Source organism: Acipenser ruthenus, chromosome 49 (assembly GCF_902713425.1).
Source record: "Acipenser ruthenus chromosome 49, fAciRut3.2 maternal haplotype, whole genome shotgun sequence".
Taxonomy (NCBI): Eukaryota; Metazoa; Chordata; class Actinopteri; order Acipenseriformes; family Acipenseridae; genus Acipenser; species Acipenser ruthenus.
Window position 1 is genome coordinate 2,626,603 of NC_081237.1, and position 19,522 is coordinate 2,646,124.

Here is a 19,522-nt window from a genome sequence, read left to right on the forward strand (position 1 = left end):
CAGTACCTGTATTCAGCTCCTGTATTCAGTACCTGTATTCAGTACCTGTATTCAGCTCCTGTATTCAGCCCCTGTATTCAGCTCCCGTTTTCAGCACCTGTAAGGTTCATTCACACTTGCTGTAGTAAAAGAATCACCAACGCTCACTTTGAATATACTTGAGCCTGCTGTTCCCCTTCTAAAAGGTCAAAGCCACATACTGATGAAAAGCCCAGTGGTTTACCCAGAGGCTTTCATCATTTAACACAGCAGCTTCCCAAATCTGATGGCTGGATAATGAACTATTGTCAAAAATGCCCTTTGGTAAAGGTTTCCTTCAGGTCTTAACATTCAGAGAACACAAAAAAAAATGCCCTCTACAATTTAAGTGTGATTTATCCTTTACTTTTTCTTAAGGTTTTAAGGTTTTTCATAAACTTGGATCTGTAGGCTTCAGGTTAATTTCTATAGAAAGATTTGAGACAAAAGCAGCTAAAACACAATGACAACCTGCATTGTTAAAGAATGTAAACAATGTATGCTTTCTTTAATTTAAGGTTATTAACTTTCTTCCCACTGTAATATCCTATTGTTGTGTCTGTGATTATTCTCTTTACCAGGCTTATTAACGATTCCACTAACATTGTCCTTTTTCAACCACAGGGGTTGCATCTGAAAAGACTCCTGAACATTAAATTACATATTTGAGTACATGAAAAAAAAGCCTTCTATATTAGCTACTAGTTGAAGCAAACGTGTCTTTTTTAAAATGCTGACGCTTGACAAGTGTTTAAAATCAGACGTTGTTATTTGCATATTAAACGGAAGCACACTAATTCATTATGCAATGTTTGTAACAGCAAAATTCTACAGTAAACGTATTCTGTTTGAAATTGTTGCCAATGTTGTTGCCTTGTTTTCAGCTAATGTTAACAGAACCCTGCTTGAGTTCCCTGTAATGACGACATTCAGCAGCTTCTGCATGTCCTGAAACATGCTTACTAGTCAAAAAGTCAAAAAGTCAGATCGTTTCTGTGTTGACTACAGGGGGATAAATGCAAAGACACAACTAGATGCTTACCCTATGCCCCATGTTCATGACATCTTGGAGTCTCTGAAGGGGGCTGATGTCTTCAGCAGTCTCGATTTACACTTTTGGGCTAAAAAATACAGCTGCCACCTTTCAGAGGTCAGTGATTTTGCTGATCTGGCAGCTCCCTTAAACAGTTTAAAGAAGAAAGGGGTCAAATGGCACTGGAGTGAATAATGCCAAGAGCAGGGACCAACTCAAGGAAGCATTAATGAAGCCAAGCATTAATGAAGCATTACTCTCGCAACTGGATAAAGAGCTGCCTTTTATGGTGAGCACTGATGCCAGTGAGGTGGGACTCGGAGCTGTTTTATCTCAGAAGACAGCACAGGGGGAGAAAGCAATTGCTTTTGCCTCTCAAATCCTCCATGGTGCTGAGTGTAACTATTCAACCTCTGAAAGGGAATGTCTTGCGGTCGTGTGGGCCGTAGAAAAATGGAGACAGTATTTGGCAGGTATAGAGTTTGAAGTGGTCACCGGCCATGCTGCGTTAGCATGGACCTTCAATTCTCCTAAAACATCCTCCAGCCTCACACAATGGACGCCACGACTGCAGCAGCTCCATTTTAAGGTTTCGTACCGCAAGGGGAGCCTTGATGTAGTTCTGGATGCTCTCTCTTGGGCGCCTCTTTCCACAGATCGTGTAGTGGGTCAGTGCTTGATTATAAGCAAAAATATAGCTAGCTCCGACTTGCCAGCCTCTTTGGCAGAGATCATGGAGGCACAGGCGAAAGATCAATTTGTGATGAACATCAAAGAAGAGCTTCAGACTACTTCCGTTCTGAAGAACATCAGGATGTGATTTACAGACTAATCCATATCAAAGGAGACGGAATCAGTTATCAGGTTGTGGTCCCTGGAAGTCTGACCGCTGTTTTTATCCAATATTATGTATTACGTATGTAAAACCTGGGGGTGGTGCAGAAATTGAAAAAAGCTGAAACTAAAGCTTCATAGTCGTTCTTTCCTCACATTTTAAAGTGACTCGATCTCTGTACTAGTTCTCTATTGTCTGGGTTCTGTAAAGGGGACTATTAAAATCAATATGCGCTCCAATCAAGGCACTAACAATCAAACCATTTCCCTAATTAAGAGAAAAAAAAGGGTTAGTTATGTTTAAATAGTTTCTTTTGTTCTGGTGTTAGGGGTTCGGGTTTGTTAGGAGGAAGCAACCTTCTGAGCTATCATGTGGAATAAAACTCAGTGAAAGAAGATTTCAGTGTTAAATAGAAAGTGCTTTGCTGTTTCGTTATTCTTTTGTTCTTGTTAACGTTGTTAAGTGTATATGTGTACTGCTTTTTTATTTACTTCTCTCCTGTCTTATGATGTTTGCTGCTGTTCTCCCAAGGACACTGCCACCTCCTCTGGTTCCCTTCAACAGGTCTTTCCATTTATATAACTCCCAATACAGTACCAGGACTTTCAAGGGGTACTGGAAACAGGTCCAGGACGCTGGGTGAGATCGAACTTTTTTACTTTTCTGCTTGATTACTTTGACTCGGAGAACTGTTTTGTTTTGTTTATATTGGGGTTAAACGAGCACCCCATACATAAGTCTCATTTTGTTTTGCTTATTTCGGGGTTCAGTGAGCGCCCCGTTATCTAAGTCTCATTTGTTGTTGTTGTTTTGTTTGATTATTCACGCTGTTATCAGATGCACATTATATTGCTTTAAAAGGACTTTGGTTTTTTTGTTCTCAACACTCTCGTCTTGCAGTTTGCTATACAGGCTTTTTATTCATATTTGTTTTTTTATGAATATAAATGTATTTTTTCACTGTAAGGGCGTGGGTTATAATTAACGGGGGAGCTTTATTTGAAGATTGTATATATTTTGCATACTATTGAAGTATTTCTTGTAAACTTCTGTTGTAATTTGAAACTGACTGACCCAGCGATTTTTGTTTTTCTTGGATCTGTGGCTCAACTCCCCTTCCTTTTATATTATCCATATATTCTGGGGGGCAGTTTTATTATTAATTCCAATAGGGATATTTAATATTGGTTTTGTCCGTGGAGTTGAGATTGTTACATATTCATCAGCCCCTATGCCTGTCAGCATTCTGCTTTTATCTAAAACCAAGACAAGAGTTCTGTACAGTATCTTTATGTGTGACTAATGCAGTGACTCAGTCTGGAATCTGTAGGCTTTCGATTGCTCTCTATAGAACGATTGGATGTGTTTACGCCTTTACGAGTTCATACTTATTCAAGTGGTATTGTTAAAGAATCCAAACATAAATATGAGAAAAATGTCAACTATATGAATGTGTTACAGAATTAAAAGACGTGCTAACCAAGGTTTTAAAAGCTATATTCCTGCTTCTTTTATCCTTAACTCTGAACCAAGTAAATTTGACCTAATATGTATTTTGTAGGGCTTACATTTTCCTATATGAAATGCACACATTATGGTAAAGGCACATTTGTAATAGATGTATTCTGTAATTCACTGTCATCAACATAGAAATACTTTTATTATGAATTCAGACACAGAACTGTAATGATTTCTAAACTTTTTCTACCAGCTAACAGATAACCAGATAATCGTCTGCATTTTAAATAGTTGCTGATTATTTTAATGAGCAAGCTGTCTCACAAGAACAATGCTACCCCAAAATGTGAAATATTTCTTCATCATTTCACTCCCCCAGAAATGGGTTTATGCAATGGTCACAAAGACTGGAATCATATTGAATGTCATCCCAGTCCTTGAAGTCACCACTGAAGACACTCACTGTACAGGGACAGTTCAAGCATATCAAGATATCCAGTGTGATATTCTGATTGGAGTCAGCCTTTTCTGGTCATGTGGGGTCTTGCTGCAAACTGTAATCTTGCGAGATATTGGAAATCATTTGGATAAACATTTGCCATTTCGCAATTTGTAGAGAAAGTTTACATCAGGCAAACAATAAAGTAAAAAAAAAACCACACGCTCATTTTAGAACTCACCAGAGAAACTGAGACAAGCCTGCTTCAGCATTATCAAGAGGGTGTAGGGCCTCAGCATTGATTCAACGTGATGAGTCTGCAAGGCTTGTGATTTAAAGAGGGGGTGACGTGACCGTTCTTCAACGATCACTGCCTCCAAATCCTTCAGGGAAATGGGGTGGAAATCGACAGTATAGCATGACTAATAGTGTTGGATTGGGAGACACATCAGTAACACCCATCCCCCATTGTCACGACTGCAAATTCAAAATCACAGCTCTCTGTATGATGGAAAGTTGATGACTGTGACATATAGCAACAGTATGGACAGAATAGAATGCAGCAAGAAAAGGCCATGAATAGTCTAATACAAGTGGTATTTGGGACATCTCCAGAATCTAATACTCTCAACAATGTATGCTAAATAATGTTTATAACAAGTTGCATCACAATTGAATAAACAGTTTACCAGATATATGAAAAAACAGAAACGTGTGTCTCACACATAGCCAGGTAACACCACCTCCGCTATAACCCTGCTGCTGGGAGATTTCATCCCTGCACGGCATGCTTGTGTTGTCTTGGTTACAGAAGCATCAGCCAACCAAGCATCTACTTTCAATCTTTTCCAGTCTGTTATCCTACTCATCATGATTTAGTTTAGCAAGTCATAAACCTCTGTATATTAAAATTCAGATTGTCCAGAATCTTGGTAACTGGGTGTGACAGGGAGAACCCTGTCGCTGCTTGCATGGATGTGTGCAGTTGGGACAGACGTGTGAGCAGGCAACTAATTGAGCAGATAGGCTCGCCCGACACTGAGCTGATGAGGTCCGGATTGGCTGGGGGGCGTGCCCGGGGAGGCTGCGCACACCTCAAGAAGTGTCTGCGCCACAGCTCGAGGCGACTGTACTGCCATGCTACACAGAGGGGCGCTGTGTTTACATCAAGGAGGAGAGCGTCCGCTCTGCAGGATAACTACAACGGAACCCTGCACCTGCAAGACGGTGCCTGCGAAGGCTCTGCTCAGCCAGGACTGTGGTAAAGACCCGGAGTCGCTGGGAGGCCGGGACTTCGGGAGAAACAGCTGTATGTTGATCCTGGAGCGGGACGTCCCTTTTAATGAGGCTAGCGCTCGCCTTGTGTGGCAAAGTTTTATTTTTAGCTTTGTTTTGTTTTCTTTATTAAATCTGACACTAGGGCTGCCATTGCTGGTAGCCTAGTGGCAGCCCCTGTGTGTGTGTTAAATCTGTGCGCCTGTGCGGCATGTTAACACCCAATGCTCTGTGTATGACTCATTCTTATTCAGTGATGACCCACGCACATAACACTTCCCCGTTACACTGGGCTACAGCAGTACCATAGCTAGCTGTATCACTGTAGTGCAAATAAACCCTGAATCAGTCCCCCAATATTAGAACACTTATTATTATAAAAAAAACACATGGCACCTAGCAAGCTTTCGAACCAGCAGCAGATAGGCTGGGAAAATACTCCCAGATTGAGATGGTGGGGTGTTTAACCGGGGAACATACACTAAGTCAAAAGTGGATAAAGCTCAATAAGCCAGTAGCAATATAGGATTCATTATTAATACATATTAAATAATTCATAGAAATCAATTACATACATTAATCTTTAAACAACCTCCTACCTCTTATCTCCAAGCCTACAATATTGAAAGCTGCTGTAAAAATTGCCTGTGGAGAATTGATTTACTCTTTAATGATAAATCCAGGGAGCATTTTCAAACGCGCTTAAAACCAAATCACACATTCATTTATTGATATCCAGTAGTGTTTCTCTTACTATTTTAAATGAATTGCTTGCATGGGCTATTAAAGTCATCAATTCAATTAGACAATCACTAACTTACTGTGGCAAAGTGGCTTGCAGTGCGTTGGTGTAGAGGTGATGCAGTCCTCAAACAACGACAACAAACACGGTCCAAACAGTTTCTTTAATTTGTTTTCACTGTTTAGCACTGTTAATGCTGGAGGCTATACGGCATTGTGTAATTGCACAGCCAAACAATACAGGGTTTCAGTCCCGAAATAATAATACTCAAAGGCAATGCCCAGGCACGGCTCCACGTCCTTTCACAGTGCTCCCGTGCTGGTGGTGAATACATAGTTAAGTGTGACTGGTGCAGTGTTTGTGATCCGGGTTGGATGCTGGCTTAACAGTGACAGCTCCCGGTTTGCTTAGCCGTCTAATAATTACCAATAAACAGTTAATAACAAACACAAATACAAAACACTCCTGGTTACTTTCAGTTTTGCTCGTCCTTTACAGGTCTTTCCATAACCATAACAAAGGAACAGATCGCTCGGCCACACACCCTGATATACCTTCAGTCATGCCCCCTTTGGTAGCGAGTGCAATCACGTCTCCTCCAATCCATGACTGACACATCGCCTACCGCAGTAAGGTGCTGACTTTTAGTATTGTGGCTCCGCCCCCTTTTTGGATGGCCGACTTCCTGGAATGAAATGTCAAACCATCCAGTCCGGGGCACACTGTTCCTGTTATACCGTTCCCTCACAGGGCGGGAGGGAGATTGTTGACTCAGATTCATTCTCTCTCCATTACACTTGCCTATTTTGACAATTCTCCAAGATTTTCATTTCCAGTGGTTTGATTTGATATGCACAGCATCTTAAAAGCTTTTAAATTGCTTGTGAACTAATGGGATGATTTGCTGCACTTACACCACCGAAATGTAATTGAGTTCTTACTAAATGAAGACTTTCAGAGGCTTGTCCTGTGCATTTCTTACAGGGTTTTAAAAGACAGGCAAAGCCAAGTCATCTATCCTGCCCTGCACAATGTACTTAGAGAGATGACTAAATGCAGAATGACTGGGGGACACATATTGGATAAAATTTTTACAACAGTACTTGTGGGATTGACTGCATCGTTTTCATACATTGGAAAAGAAGGTGATTATCTATGAGATAATCTATTAGATGTTTAGCGAGAAAGCAAGGGCTTGAGTAATGTGAAAAGAGCACAAGCATATTCCCTTCCATAGAAAGATTAACTCAGAGTTCAGATTCACTTTGTGATTGATTTTCTGTTTCAGTCGTCACATCCTTGTGACTTTTTAAAATTTGAGAGCATCTCAATATAACTCTCAGAAACGTGTCAAATTTCGAAAAAACAGGTTAAAAATACCAATAAAAAAACCACACAGGCGATGAGACAATAAGTGTGCAACATAGAACAGAACAGAACAAAACCGACAACAACAACCGTCAACCACCGCTGGGGAAGCCATGTCGACGCCAGGGGGAGGCGAGGGGTGGCGGACGCTGTCATAGCAAATTTCACCCCCCCCCCCCCATAAAAGTCTATTAACAAACATTCTTAAAGCATGTAAAAACAACATATATATTATCGTAATTAAATCACATATATATATATATATATATACTGTATATATATAGATAGATAGATAGATAGATAGATAGATAGATAGATAGATAGATAGATAGATAGATAGATATATGTATGTGTGTATGTATATTATGCCTTTCATATTTACGCATAGCTTAATTATTATTTGTAATATTGAAAAACCACACATGCTTTTACCATAATGTGTGTATTTTCAGAAAAGAAAGAATTAGTTAAGATTTCCTGGAGATATTTTATAAGATCTGTGGTCTTTAAAGAAAGACACATCTTGCTTCTGTAGAGCTAAAAAAAAAAACATCCGATGCAAATGAACGCCTTCCCACCAGCACCGCTTGTGATGAATGTTTCACACAGTGACAGCCGTCAAGAATCTGCTGTCTAGGGACTCAATTATTTGCCAAGCCTAACACATTTCTGGATTGCATGAGATAATCTGGGGAGATTTTGTATACTCTACTGTGTGCCTTGGGAACTAATGTTAGTTTGCTTTTAATTAGTTGAAAGTGTACTTGTTTTTGCACTTTGTTCTAAACTCTTTCCTTGGTAACTGAACAAATTGAGTATGAAGACAGCTCTACTTGCAGAGGGAGGGGAGGGCAGTGGCTGGAACAGCACAGTGCTTTACTACCCATTCTCCACACTGACCTGAATGAATCTGCTTGCAGAGGGAGGGAAGGGCAGTCACTGGAACAGCACAGTGCTTTACTACCCATTCTCCACACTGACCTGAATGAATCTGCTTGCAGAGGGAGGGGATGGCAGTCACTGGAACAGCACTGCTTTACTAGCCACTCAACACTGAGACCTGAATGAACCTGCTTGCAGAGGGAGGGGAGGGCAGTCACTGGAACAGTGTATGCAATGAGAATGGAGTTCAGAATGGGGTTTGTGGCAGTGAAAACATGGATGAGCAGTGTTGGTCTTTTAAACATGCAAGACAGAAATAGTTGTCTAGGGGCTCCCGAGTGGCGCATCCAGTAAAGGCGCTCCACGTGGAGTGCAGGATGCACCCTATAGCCTGGAGATCACAGGTTTGAATCCAGGCTATGTCATTGCTGACCGTGACCAGCACAACTGGCCGAGCGCCGCCCGGGTAGGGAGGGCTTAGGTTGGCAGGGCAATCCACGGTTCACCGCGCACCAGTGACTCCTGTGGCTGATAGGGCGCCTGCGGGTCTGCAGTGGAGTCATTCAGATCTGTGTTGTCCTCCGGCACTGGGTCTGATGCCGTTTCCCGAGTCGCCGGGGGGTTGCAGTGGTGAACCGGGATTAATAATAACACAATTGGTGATTCCAAATTGGGGAGAAAAATAGCGGAAAATCATTGGCAACGACTACGTTTAAAAAATAATAATAATAAATAGTTGTCTGCAGTATCCCACTGAAGAAAGCAGTAGTTTAGAAAATTCAGATCCTTGCAATCGACTTGTACTCTGTTCACGGTACCTATATAATTCATCATGATCATGTTTGAAAAAGGGATTGTGAGGAAAGTCAATGGTGATCATGTGGTTTGGTGTTGACTGAACATTTTTCTATGATGTGTGGAGAGGGTGTTCGTTATACAGGGCTTCTGGGTTTCACAGATCCCCTTGTCTGGGTACCTGAAATGACCAGGTGCTCGGAGTTTGTATGATCAGGCCCCTGCAGAAAGATCGGTATTCATCCTATATGTGATGGAAATATTTACAATGGAAGTTGTTTCCCTTTTATTGGAACTCCAGGATATATTTGCAGCAATGAACACTTTTGCTCTTTTTTAAGGTCATTTTTCCTATTTGAAACATTGGATAAGGGGACAGTAAAAATATGACTTGCCTTAGAAACGTTTGCCATGTTAAAAGCACAGCAAAGTGTAATAAAGCAGAGTGAAACCATGCTACAGCACAGGTTAGCATTGTAAAACCCAGAGCGGTCTGACAATGCATGTTAAAATACACGGCAAACCTTAGTAAACGATGCATATTACAGTCAAAAGCACGGAAACGGTGTGCAATTTCACCGTGATGAACACGTATAAGTGCTGTGGCAGAGGAGGCTGCCCCTGTAAATGAACGTATATTTGGTGGTGGTTTATGTAAAATATGTTTGCTGTTTGATTATAAATAATCACAGTCACCTATTGTTTCATTAGTGTTTTTTGTACAATGTTTTTGTTTTTGCCTTTTTTTAAATATTAATGTACAACTGCATATATATCCTTCCGCACTAGGGCTGCCATTGCAGGTACCCTAGTGGCGCCAAACAACCACTGCAACTGCCAGCAACCCCTTGCACTTGATAAAACCTGGACGCCTGTGCTGCGTTTGCAACATCAAACCCCCTGTGTCTTGTTCTCTCAGTGGATGCCCATACGTAACACAACACCCCTGTTACAAGGGTACTACCAAGAGTTGTGGTTTTCCTTTCAACAACAATAATGATCAGAAGGTCAACAGAACTGAGGCCCCACTTGGCTACACCTCAGAGAGACGGTGAAAGGAAAGAGGCAGCTGTCTCTGACTTGTGATCAAGCAGCTTTCAGCAGGGCCTGGCCTCCAACAAGAGGAGGGACAGTATCAAAGCACAGCTGATAGCCAGCCTCACAGTGTGCAAAACTCCATGGAAATCAAAAAGTACAGACAAAAAAAAGACTAAGAAAAATAATGAAAGTGCCACAGAACCCCCAGCAGTGTTTACAAGAAAAAAGGATCAGTGACAGTGAGAGCGTGGTGTTCAGCTGGGGATGGGGGGTTTGTTTGGAGGCAGGTCATTAAACTGTCCATCAAAAAATGGCCCGAGTTCCGTCTGTCCTGTATTGTGGGAGAGAACAGTTTTATGGTTTTATTTTAAAAAGCCAACAAGCAAAAAGCAGACCTAGAAAACAAGAAAAGGAGTGTGAGAGAGAGAACTACTAAATAGGGAGAAAGCCACAATTATTAGGAGCTAAAATATGATTTAAGCTCATTTTAATGATCGTGATAAATTTTAGACAGCAATCAATAAATTAAAATGTCCTTTTCACCCAACCGATCTGCCATGCTGATTGAAGAAGCCATGAAAGAACTATTACTAAGAAGTGAACACAATTATAGCACTTTCTTGTAGCAGCCCCTTTACTTTTTAACGTTGATTGCAATCAAACTGAGAGCTTCTTATTACATCCATTCAGAAATTGATTTTCTTTTTTTTTTTCTTTTTTTTTTAAGTCTGTGTAAAGGTGTTTCGACTCTGAGTTCTGGAGCTGCCTTCAGTTCTAGCTGCCTGCCATAGACATATGTAATGTAGGCTAGATCAGCTAGCGCATCCTTATTAGTAAGTGGCAGCACCATCATAGCTGTGGATAGCCCGAAAAACTAAAGGGATCCAAAATGGAAGAGTATGGGGCTGACTATTATATTAATACGCTGCCTCTATTGAGTGTAAGGCTGAGGGAACATGAAGCCACTTTTTCAGGAACAGTGGATTGAAACCTGGTTCCAGGAAACTGTGTGACCTAGTTTGAGGCAACTTTGCTGTATCAAACCCCAAGTGTCCTGAAACCTAGTCTCCAAGCCGGCTTTGTGTTCCCTCAGCTTTAGAAATACTTCACAGAAGTTGGAACAAATGTAGGGGCAATTGTTGCTGTAGGACAGGTTAATTGGTACACTCTGATGTACCAGCTGATGTTTGAGGACACTTCTGAGGCCACAGGAGTGCTTCCACTTTTTAAAAAGTGATGGGATAACTGGAACAGAAAATAATTCACAGTGTCTAAATGAGTTGTTGACAATCTCTCAGCATGTGAGCACAGACCCTTTCAATGTTAGTGTCTTTTCATTGAAGCAGCAGCTGGCATTGTGCTAAATCCATGGCTGTTCCCATCAACATTTGTAATGTAAAATGTGTAATCAGTGGCATCAATACTAATCTCACACGGGAGTGTTTGCTACAGCAAGCTGTCACAGCAAATCACTTGAGGTGAGGAGCACACATAATCAAAGCTGAGTACCTCCGTGCCGCCCAATACATTGAAGTGAAGGAACAAGATTCATGATTTCTTTGTTGTTAGTTCTGGTGAAAAGGATGCCTGAAGAAAGATGATCCTTTGAAAAATGTTTTTGCATTTTATTTTTGATATTTAACATTAGATTGATGTGTACAGTAAACACAACAAAGGTTGTCCATGATATTTAATTAGTCGTGCTGGGATGAACATTTTTCATTCCAATATTAGTTATGAATTGGCTGGAATGCTAAAGTATAGTTTGTACTATATTATAGTAAAACAATACCTTAGAAGTAAAATAAAATTGCTAGCCTATCACATGACCTATTAAAGAAGTCTTCTGTACAGCAGTATGTGTGTTTATTTCAAATGTCATTAATAAATTGGTATCGTTTGCAGGGTATAGTCTTGTTAGTCATTATAAATTATTATATGAACGAATATGAACAAGGTCATTTTTGCCAATAAATAACTTTAAACAGTGTTTGTTGGAACATTTATCAAAGCTGTGTGCATTATAATCCCCAGCAAGGATCCCAGCATTTCCCCCCTGTCTGTCTACAACAAAATTGGGAAATAAATGTATTATTTTATCTGCAGAAAACAGATTCCTCACCACAGCTAATTAACACCTATTCTGTGGGTTTGCTAAAGCAGTTTAGCCCACAGGGGTCTGATTGACAAACACATCTTACATGTGTTTGCTTTAGTTGATTTGAACCTTTGGGCCCATGGAGGCAGCAAACACATTGAAACACAATTAAAATCCTTCGATGTTAAAATACAAGTGGGAGAATTACCAGGAATCTTTTCACATTCGTTCATTACACTTATGAAATTGCCATGTAGGGAATAGAAAGTTAAGTAAATACATGAACTCCAGTGGCTGAAAAAGCCTTGTAAATAATGAACTAAGCAGAAATAGCAATAGAGAGAAAACACACCTAATAGGATATTACAAACCTAGGAAATTCAGTATTTACAAATTGCAGATGGGATATGCTTTTCATTGAATATTACCTTAGAACAGGGACACAGCACAGTTGTGCATTATAATGACTGAATATTACCTTAGAACAGGGACACAGCACAGTTGTGCATTATAATGACTGAATATTGGCAGCTTTTCTCAGTCTTCCATTAGTCAAGAACATTGCAATAATTTCTACAGCAACTTAAATGGGTAAATGAATCCTCGTTGTTTTTTTAAGCAATTATTGACTGACCCACCCGGTAGACCACTGTAGTACTCGTTAACTGCATTATGTGATTTTATGTAATGTTCACTAATCCCTCTGGTTTAGCTGCTACATGTCAGCTGGTTAATTTTAGATGCAGGAGGAACATTTGATACACAACAGGCAATCTGGGTATCTAAAGCAGATCAACTGAGACAGAGGACCCTAATATTGCAGGGTTTACCTGAAGTGTTGCTATTCTATTGAGGGCCTTCGTAGCACGCTCAAGCTGGTTGCTTCTCAGTCCTGTATCATTTACAAGGAATTTTCTTCTTTCAAAAAATGTGACTTAATTAAAGACTTTGAGCTGTCTTGAACTTGACAGGAGAATCCTACGTGCCGGGACGATTACTCTTCCTCATTCAATTACGTCACAATGTGACCTTTCAACTCCAAACCAACCTACTCTCTGTCTATATCTGTAGAGTAGGTGGGGCTGGCAGAGGTGAAAGGTCATCTTTTCACATGATTTGAACGGAATGAAAAAAGCTTTTATTATATATCAGTTATATGATCTTGTCATAGTGTAATGGATCTCCTCCTAGTGGCTGATGAGTTAATAATACTGACATCAGCATAAGACTTACCTCTCGAGTACAGAGCTTGCTCTTTATTGGAATGGTAAGCTGTGAGGATAGCGGGTTGGATCCAGCTCTCGCCTCTCCATTCAATGGGCTGAGATGCCAAGCCGTTACAATACATTTGGAGAGACAGTAGTGAAGTGTATGGAAGCTGTATCCTGCTTTTAAAAACATGCCTCCGATGGCAGAACGCACAGGGAGCTCCTGCTTTCAAAAACATACCTCCGATGGCAGAAAGCACAGGGAGCTCCTGCTTTTAAAAACATACCTCCGATGGCAGAAAGCACAGGGAGCTCCTGCTTTTAAAAACATACATCCGATGGCAGAACGCACAGGGAGCTCCTGCTTTTAAAAACATACCTGCGATGGCAGAAAGCACAGGGAGCTCCTGCTTTTAAAAACATACCTCCGATGGCAGAAAGCACAGGGAGCTCCTGCTTTTAAAAACATACATCCGATGGCAGAACGCACAGGGAGCTCCTGCTTTTAAAAACATACCTCCGATGGCAGAAAGCACAGGGAGCTCCTGCTTTTAAAAACATACCTCCGATGGCAGAAAGCACAGGGAGCTCCTGCTTTTAAAAACATACATCCGATGGCAGAACGCACAGGGAGCTCCTGCTTTTAAAAACATACCTGCGATGGCAGAAAGCACAGGGAGCTCCTGCTTTTAAAAACATACCTGCGATGGCAGAAAGCACAGGGAGCTCCTGCTTTTAAAAACATACCTCCGATGGCAGAAAGCACAGGGAGCTCCTGCTTTTCCTCATTCCCCACGGCCGGCTTAGTTTGAGTCAGAACCTTTCTGCAGAAACAAAACATAGAATAGAATCCTACTTTACTTACATCTACACACTGTCAAGAAATCTTTGGCACACAAACATGTTGTTGAAACATAATGTACTTTTGCAGTAACTGTCTGTCTACTTAACTAATTTCCATCTGTATTCAATCTCAGCAGCCAGTTCCATCTGCAGTCTACAATTCAATCTGCAACCAGACATTATGCAGAAGTCAAGGTTCACCCGTATGTATCACATTGTTGTATAATTACTATTTATAAATTAAACAACAAAATGCTTTGGTTTCCACATTTTTTATTTTTAAGTTTTTTGGGGTTTTTTTTTTGTAGCCTCTGCATGCATTGAAAACCTCTGCAAACAAACATGGCGCATAAAATGTACTGGAAAATCTGAAATAAATATGAAAGTAAAATCTAAGGATGACTTTACTGTAAGTTTATGTATTCGTTGCTCAAAGGTTGAGAGAGGTAAGCGTCGGTTTACACAGAAGTCTTAAACGCGTAATCTGTAAAAGCACAGATTTACAGCCTTAAACTAGACAGTGGTAAATTCAGCTGCTTGTTAAATCTTTGTTAACCATGCATGGAGGTCTGGAAAAGATCTGCCACTGTTTAAATCCTTAAACTATACACATTCAGCACCTAGCTGCATACAGTAAAGAGAATACTACACCCATTTAAACCCCTCGATTTGCATGGGACCCTCCAGCTCTATTGTATGTGCACTCGCCAGGGTTCTTGGATTTCCCTGGAATTCTGAATAGAGCTCTGTGTCTGAACATTGCTGCTGATCAAGTCCACAACCCCACAATTGAACATCTATGTGATGAACTTGAATGGGGGAGGCCGCAATCCTCTGCCTATCAAGTTACGGGGGCCGTACTCCTAGAGAAATGGACCACAATCCCACAGGACACCTTCAGACCTTGTGGAGTCTACACCACTGACTCCAGACTGCCATGCAGCAAAGGGCTAATAAAGAGAGTTCCTAATAAAGCGGCCAGTGTGCTCTATCTAAGCTCCTCGGAGACACGTCTGGAACAGGTCATTAAAAAAGGAAACAGTCTAGTATGAGGTGGATCGATACCTGATGGGCTCGTTAATAATGGTTCACGGTCTGGACAGGAGTCTGGACAAGGACATTAGCCAGCAGTATTGACCGAGTTGCCCGCTGCATTACACACAACCCCACACAGTCTGGTGCCTTGCCTTCTCCTATCTCTGCATGCTTCACTTAAACCCTTCAGTGCTTCCAGACAGTTCCTATTATTACTGTTTTTCACTGTGTGATTGTACTCCTTTTTGCTCTTCAATGTATAATATCCATCTATGTGCTTTGGTCGAATCGCTAATGTATTCCTTAATTCACTTCAACACCCATGAAATGCGTTACTTTGTTACTTTTTAGACTCATTTAATACAAAGCTGCCCTAATTCAGTCTACACTCACTCGGTGTTAGTGCTGCCTCAGTCACACAGCTTTGAATACCAGATAATTTTTCATGAGTTTCCTTTGTTAGCTCAGCCAAGTGATGTCCATTTGATAGCCCAGTTCTGCATTGCAGCTTGGTTGGGGGCCGACTGCCAGCATTCCATTTATCAGGCTGATCGCAGACAAAACAAGGGAAAACTCATGCCAGGAACAAACACAGGGGCTTGGTCGCATTACTACACAAATAATATAGTTTGTCTTTAATTAATTTAAATATTTATGAGTGCAGGAACATAAAGAGGATCCTTGTAATCACACAGTACCGGAAAGGTTAAACATATTTCTGTAAAATCATGAGTTTATCAGATTACAGGCGAGGGGTGACAGACAGATGGACGCACATGATCAGTGCATAAGGGTTCCCATTTTTTTTAATCAGGACCCCAAAATCTGATTTCAGCACCCCCTCTCTCTATCGTGGGAGAGAACAGAGGCATAGCTTTAAGCTGACTGAGAAAAACAAAGTGTTAGAGAAAGTAGGAAGAAAGCTGCAAATAATGGGAGTTTAAACTTATACTGATTTTCCTTCTGTTTGTTTAAGCCATTCATCCAACCCCAGTACATTCTGTGCTGTAGTTTAAAAAATAATACAAAAATAATTTTTACTGAGAAACACATTCTCAGGGTAATTTAGTAGGAAATGATAAGCCATTTCCCAGCTGTAGTATCATGTTTTGATCAAACCAGACAGGACATGCCAAATTATTTTGTACTCCAGACCACTGAAATGACCCGTAAACTGATATTAAAATCTGCAGAACCGTGACAGTCATTGTACAACCTACAAAATAAAACGTATATGTAAGATCGCTGTTTATAAAAACACAAGTTTGTCATTATCAGCATGCACACTCCATTCATTGATGGGTTCTCAATTGAAGTTGCAAGTTATATCATTTATAATTAACCATTGCTGTCGTGTTTTTTTTCTTTTATCGATTCAAAATGTAATTCATGATTTAGGTAAGATTAATCATTGTCCAAAATGTTCTCGAGGAAGGGGGATACCCCGGACCCCCCATCCACCCCCCACAGCAAATACTTTGGACCAGCATTCCAGTTGTTGAAACTTGGGACCTACTGTATGTTCTCCAACATGTCTAATGGAGAATTACACACTAAAACCTGTTTTTAAAGTTTGTTGTTCCCATTAATAGAGAGGTTTTGCAATATACTTGAAACGTGGTGCATTACTTAGCATTAGTCACTGTGAGCATCCCTTTGGGAGGATATATATGAGGGTGTCTGTCTGAATGTTTGTCCATCTGTATGTCACACTTCCATTTCTTCATATATCTGGAAAAGCACTTGGTATTATATCATGGGAGTGCAGGTTCATGGGCTCTCTGGTCAGGATGGAAGCCGACTAAACACCAGGCAAAGAAAGCCACAGTCTTTTTTGAACCCTTGCTATTATAACAAAAATAAAGAAACTGCGTTGAACTAAAGTGGAGAATGTTAAACCTTTCACTGCACAGAAAAAAGTGCAATTGTGAAAAATCACAAAACACAGTCCAATATCCAAAACAAAGGTCAAAACGAAGGCAGCCAATTCAAAGAGGCTTTTTCAAACTTACTTCCACCCTGACAGTGCTGTCCCAACATGTACCATTCATGGTCATTCCCTATCGCCTGCCCAGCCCAAGCGCTTAACAGCATTCAGGTGTTTCTCATTGGATTCAATGTGGCAGCCAGCTTGGTTCTACACTGGCTACTGTGTTTGAGCCAAAATGCCTGCAGGTTACAGATTGTGGGGCTAGAGGTGTCTCTGTCTCTACCTGCGTCCGTCTGTATGTCACACTTAGAACTTCTTCAGAACACAACAAGTTAATCCACATACTGTAAAGCAGGCATTTAAATATACTTTACCATGTTACCAATAGAGCCCTTCATGTGCTTGCCTAATGACCTGTAGGTTTTACATACCACTTATCTAATTTTCATTACTTAACAAAGTGATCTGGAAACTACAGTGCCCCATACTGTAATTCTAAAACACTTAACAAAACCCTTACAAAAGTATCACACATTTTAATTCAAAGGGAAACAATACCGGTAATTATGTGACACTTATCTTATTCCTTTGTAAAGTATTGTTCATTATGCATTGCCTGTTTATTGAAGACACGATAAGGTCGTAGCATAGGACTTTTACATTTTGAAAAACAATATAAATGTATAAAAAAAAAACTACTTACTTCTACAATTGCCTTTTACCTTAGACAGCCACTTGTCGATTTAGAAGAAGTTTCATGTGACTTCAGTTTCACAAACTTCAAAATACTTGTGGTGCAAGTTTCCTAATAGCAGTAGTAGTTCGAACTATAGCGTCGCTTTCTGTTTTGCACTGTCAAATGTCCCAATATAGTAATCCTGGCACGCGTACAGAGAAAGCAGAAAATAAACTTAACCCTTAAGCTCTGTCTGTTTGACTGAACATCGCTTTACAGTATCGGTAAATGCAATGTTTCAAGTCGTGTTCCGTGTCACGTGTGAATACATTAAATAGTCTATTGAAAAAAACTTACAAAGATGTTTCACGACGTGAAAAGACATTCAAATCCTATACCGTTAGAAAGAGTTGAAGCAACATGATTGATATCAGACACAAAAACGCTTCCTTTTCTTGCTACACAGTTTCCTGTCAATGCTTAAAAGTCAATGTTCAAAAGTCTACTACAGTAATGGAAAAGCATATTGTGTTGCAGGATAATTTTGCAGTTTTCCCATGCTATGAAAAGACCAGTATTTACCATGCTTTTAATGCTCTACCATGGGTTTCATAATTAATCTTTAATCTATATACTACTACAACCCACAAAAAATCTGACCAAATACAATGTGAAAAATGTGCAAAAATGCAGAAAATCAGACAGGGGGGCAAATACTTTTTCACGGCACTGTACACTATGCATGTACCAATGAATGAATGCAAAAAAATTACTTTTGTATCTGAATACATTTCCTAGACATTTTACTTGAATCACCCCAGATTAAAACTACACATAGTGATGAGGATGGTGAGAACACATTTCAAATAGAAATTAAAAGCTTATTTTGAGCTACAGGCATTGGACCAGAATCTCAAGAAATCTTTACCAAAACCCAATGGAAATAAAAGCATATTGTGTTGCCTGAATGTTTTGATAGTGCTACAGTTTCAGAACAACTAGAGCATTTTCCAGTGCTCTGGAGGAAGAAAAAGTTGCATTGCTGGCAATAGAAATCCTGCAGTTAGTTGGCAGCATTATCAGTTGCATATCTATTCACTAACTTGAGTACCTTGCAGTTTGTCGTGCGCTGCTGTTGCAGATCCTGTACTGCTTTAAGGTAAAACAAACTTGTGGCTTCTGTGGTCTAGCAAGGAAGTCCTTAACAGCGGAAAAAGTCCTTCAACAGGAAATATGGTTTTCAAGAAGCTGTTTTTAGTTTTTTATTCAAGTGTAATTTGAACTGTCAACTCATCACCATTCAAAACAACAAGCAACCAGGAAGGAGACATCACATAGTGGTTAGTACTGGTAGCATGACCTGTGCAGAATTCACATTCCCTAAATAATGTCATGTTTTTCTTGGCAGGTATTAAATGAAATCAACATGTTAAAAATGTGTTAATTCCCAACAAGATAAGCTTCTGACCTCTATTGTAGGTATATATTGCCTTATTTTAACAATACAGACAAGTCATTACTATAAGACTACAAATTCAGAGACACTATAAGTGTGTTTACACTTGCAACTCGGACCAGACCTGACTCAGAGTCGATCAGATTAAAAGAGTCTTATCATCTGAGCCACCCATTTACACTTGAGCACAGATCTAAATTGACTTTGGCCCCATATGTGCACACATAGCCCCTGAACTGTAGTGCATGTCTGATGACATCATAACAACCAGCCCTTGCGTGAAGACATTTCTCCTCCCTAAAATACAGAGGCAGAAGTATTTAAATCAACAAGCAGCCTGTCATTTGTGTCACTGGTGTGTTTTTACTTCATGATGGTCGTTCTGTGATAATT

The 19,522-nt window shown here is 40.3% G+C and overlaps 1 protein-coding gene across 1 annotated transcript in view; it reads right to left on the bottom strand.

Moving 5' to 3' along the window:
• The window catches only part of LOC131721857 (cAMP-specific 3',5'-cyclic phosphodiesterase 4D-like), a 182,645-nt gene extending 164,410 nt beyond the window's left edge, over positions 1 to 18,235 (bottom strand). Inside the window, exons 1-2 of the mRNA XM_059014949.1 lie at positions 17,701 to 18,235; positions 13,937 to 14,013 (exon numbers count right to left, since the gene is read on the bottom strand). Of these exons, the coding sequence (XP_058870932.1) occupies positions 13,937 to 13,978 (42 nt within the window). The 5' untranslated portion in view covers positions 13,979 to 14,013; positions 17,701 to 18,235. The remainder of the gene's footprint in view (positions 1 to 13,936; positions 14,014 to 17,700) is intronic.
• Positions 18,236 to 19,522: the final 1,287 nt, after the last annotated feature.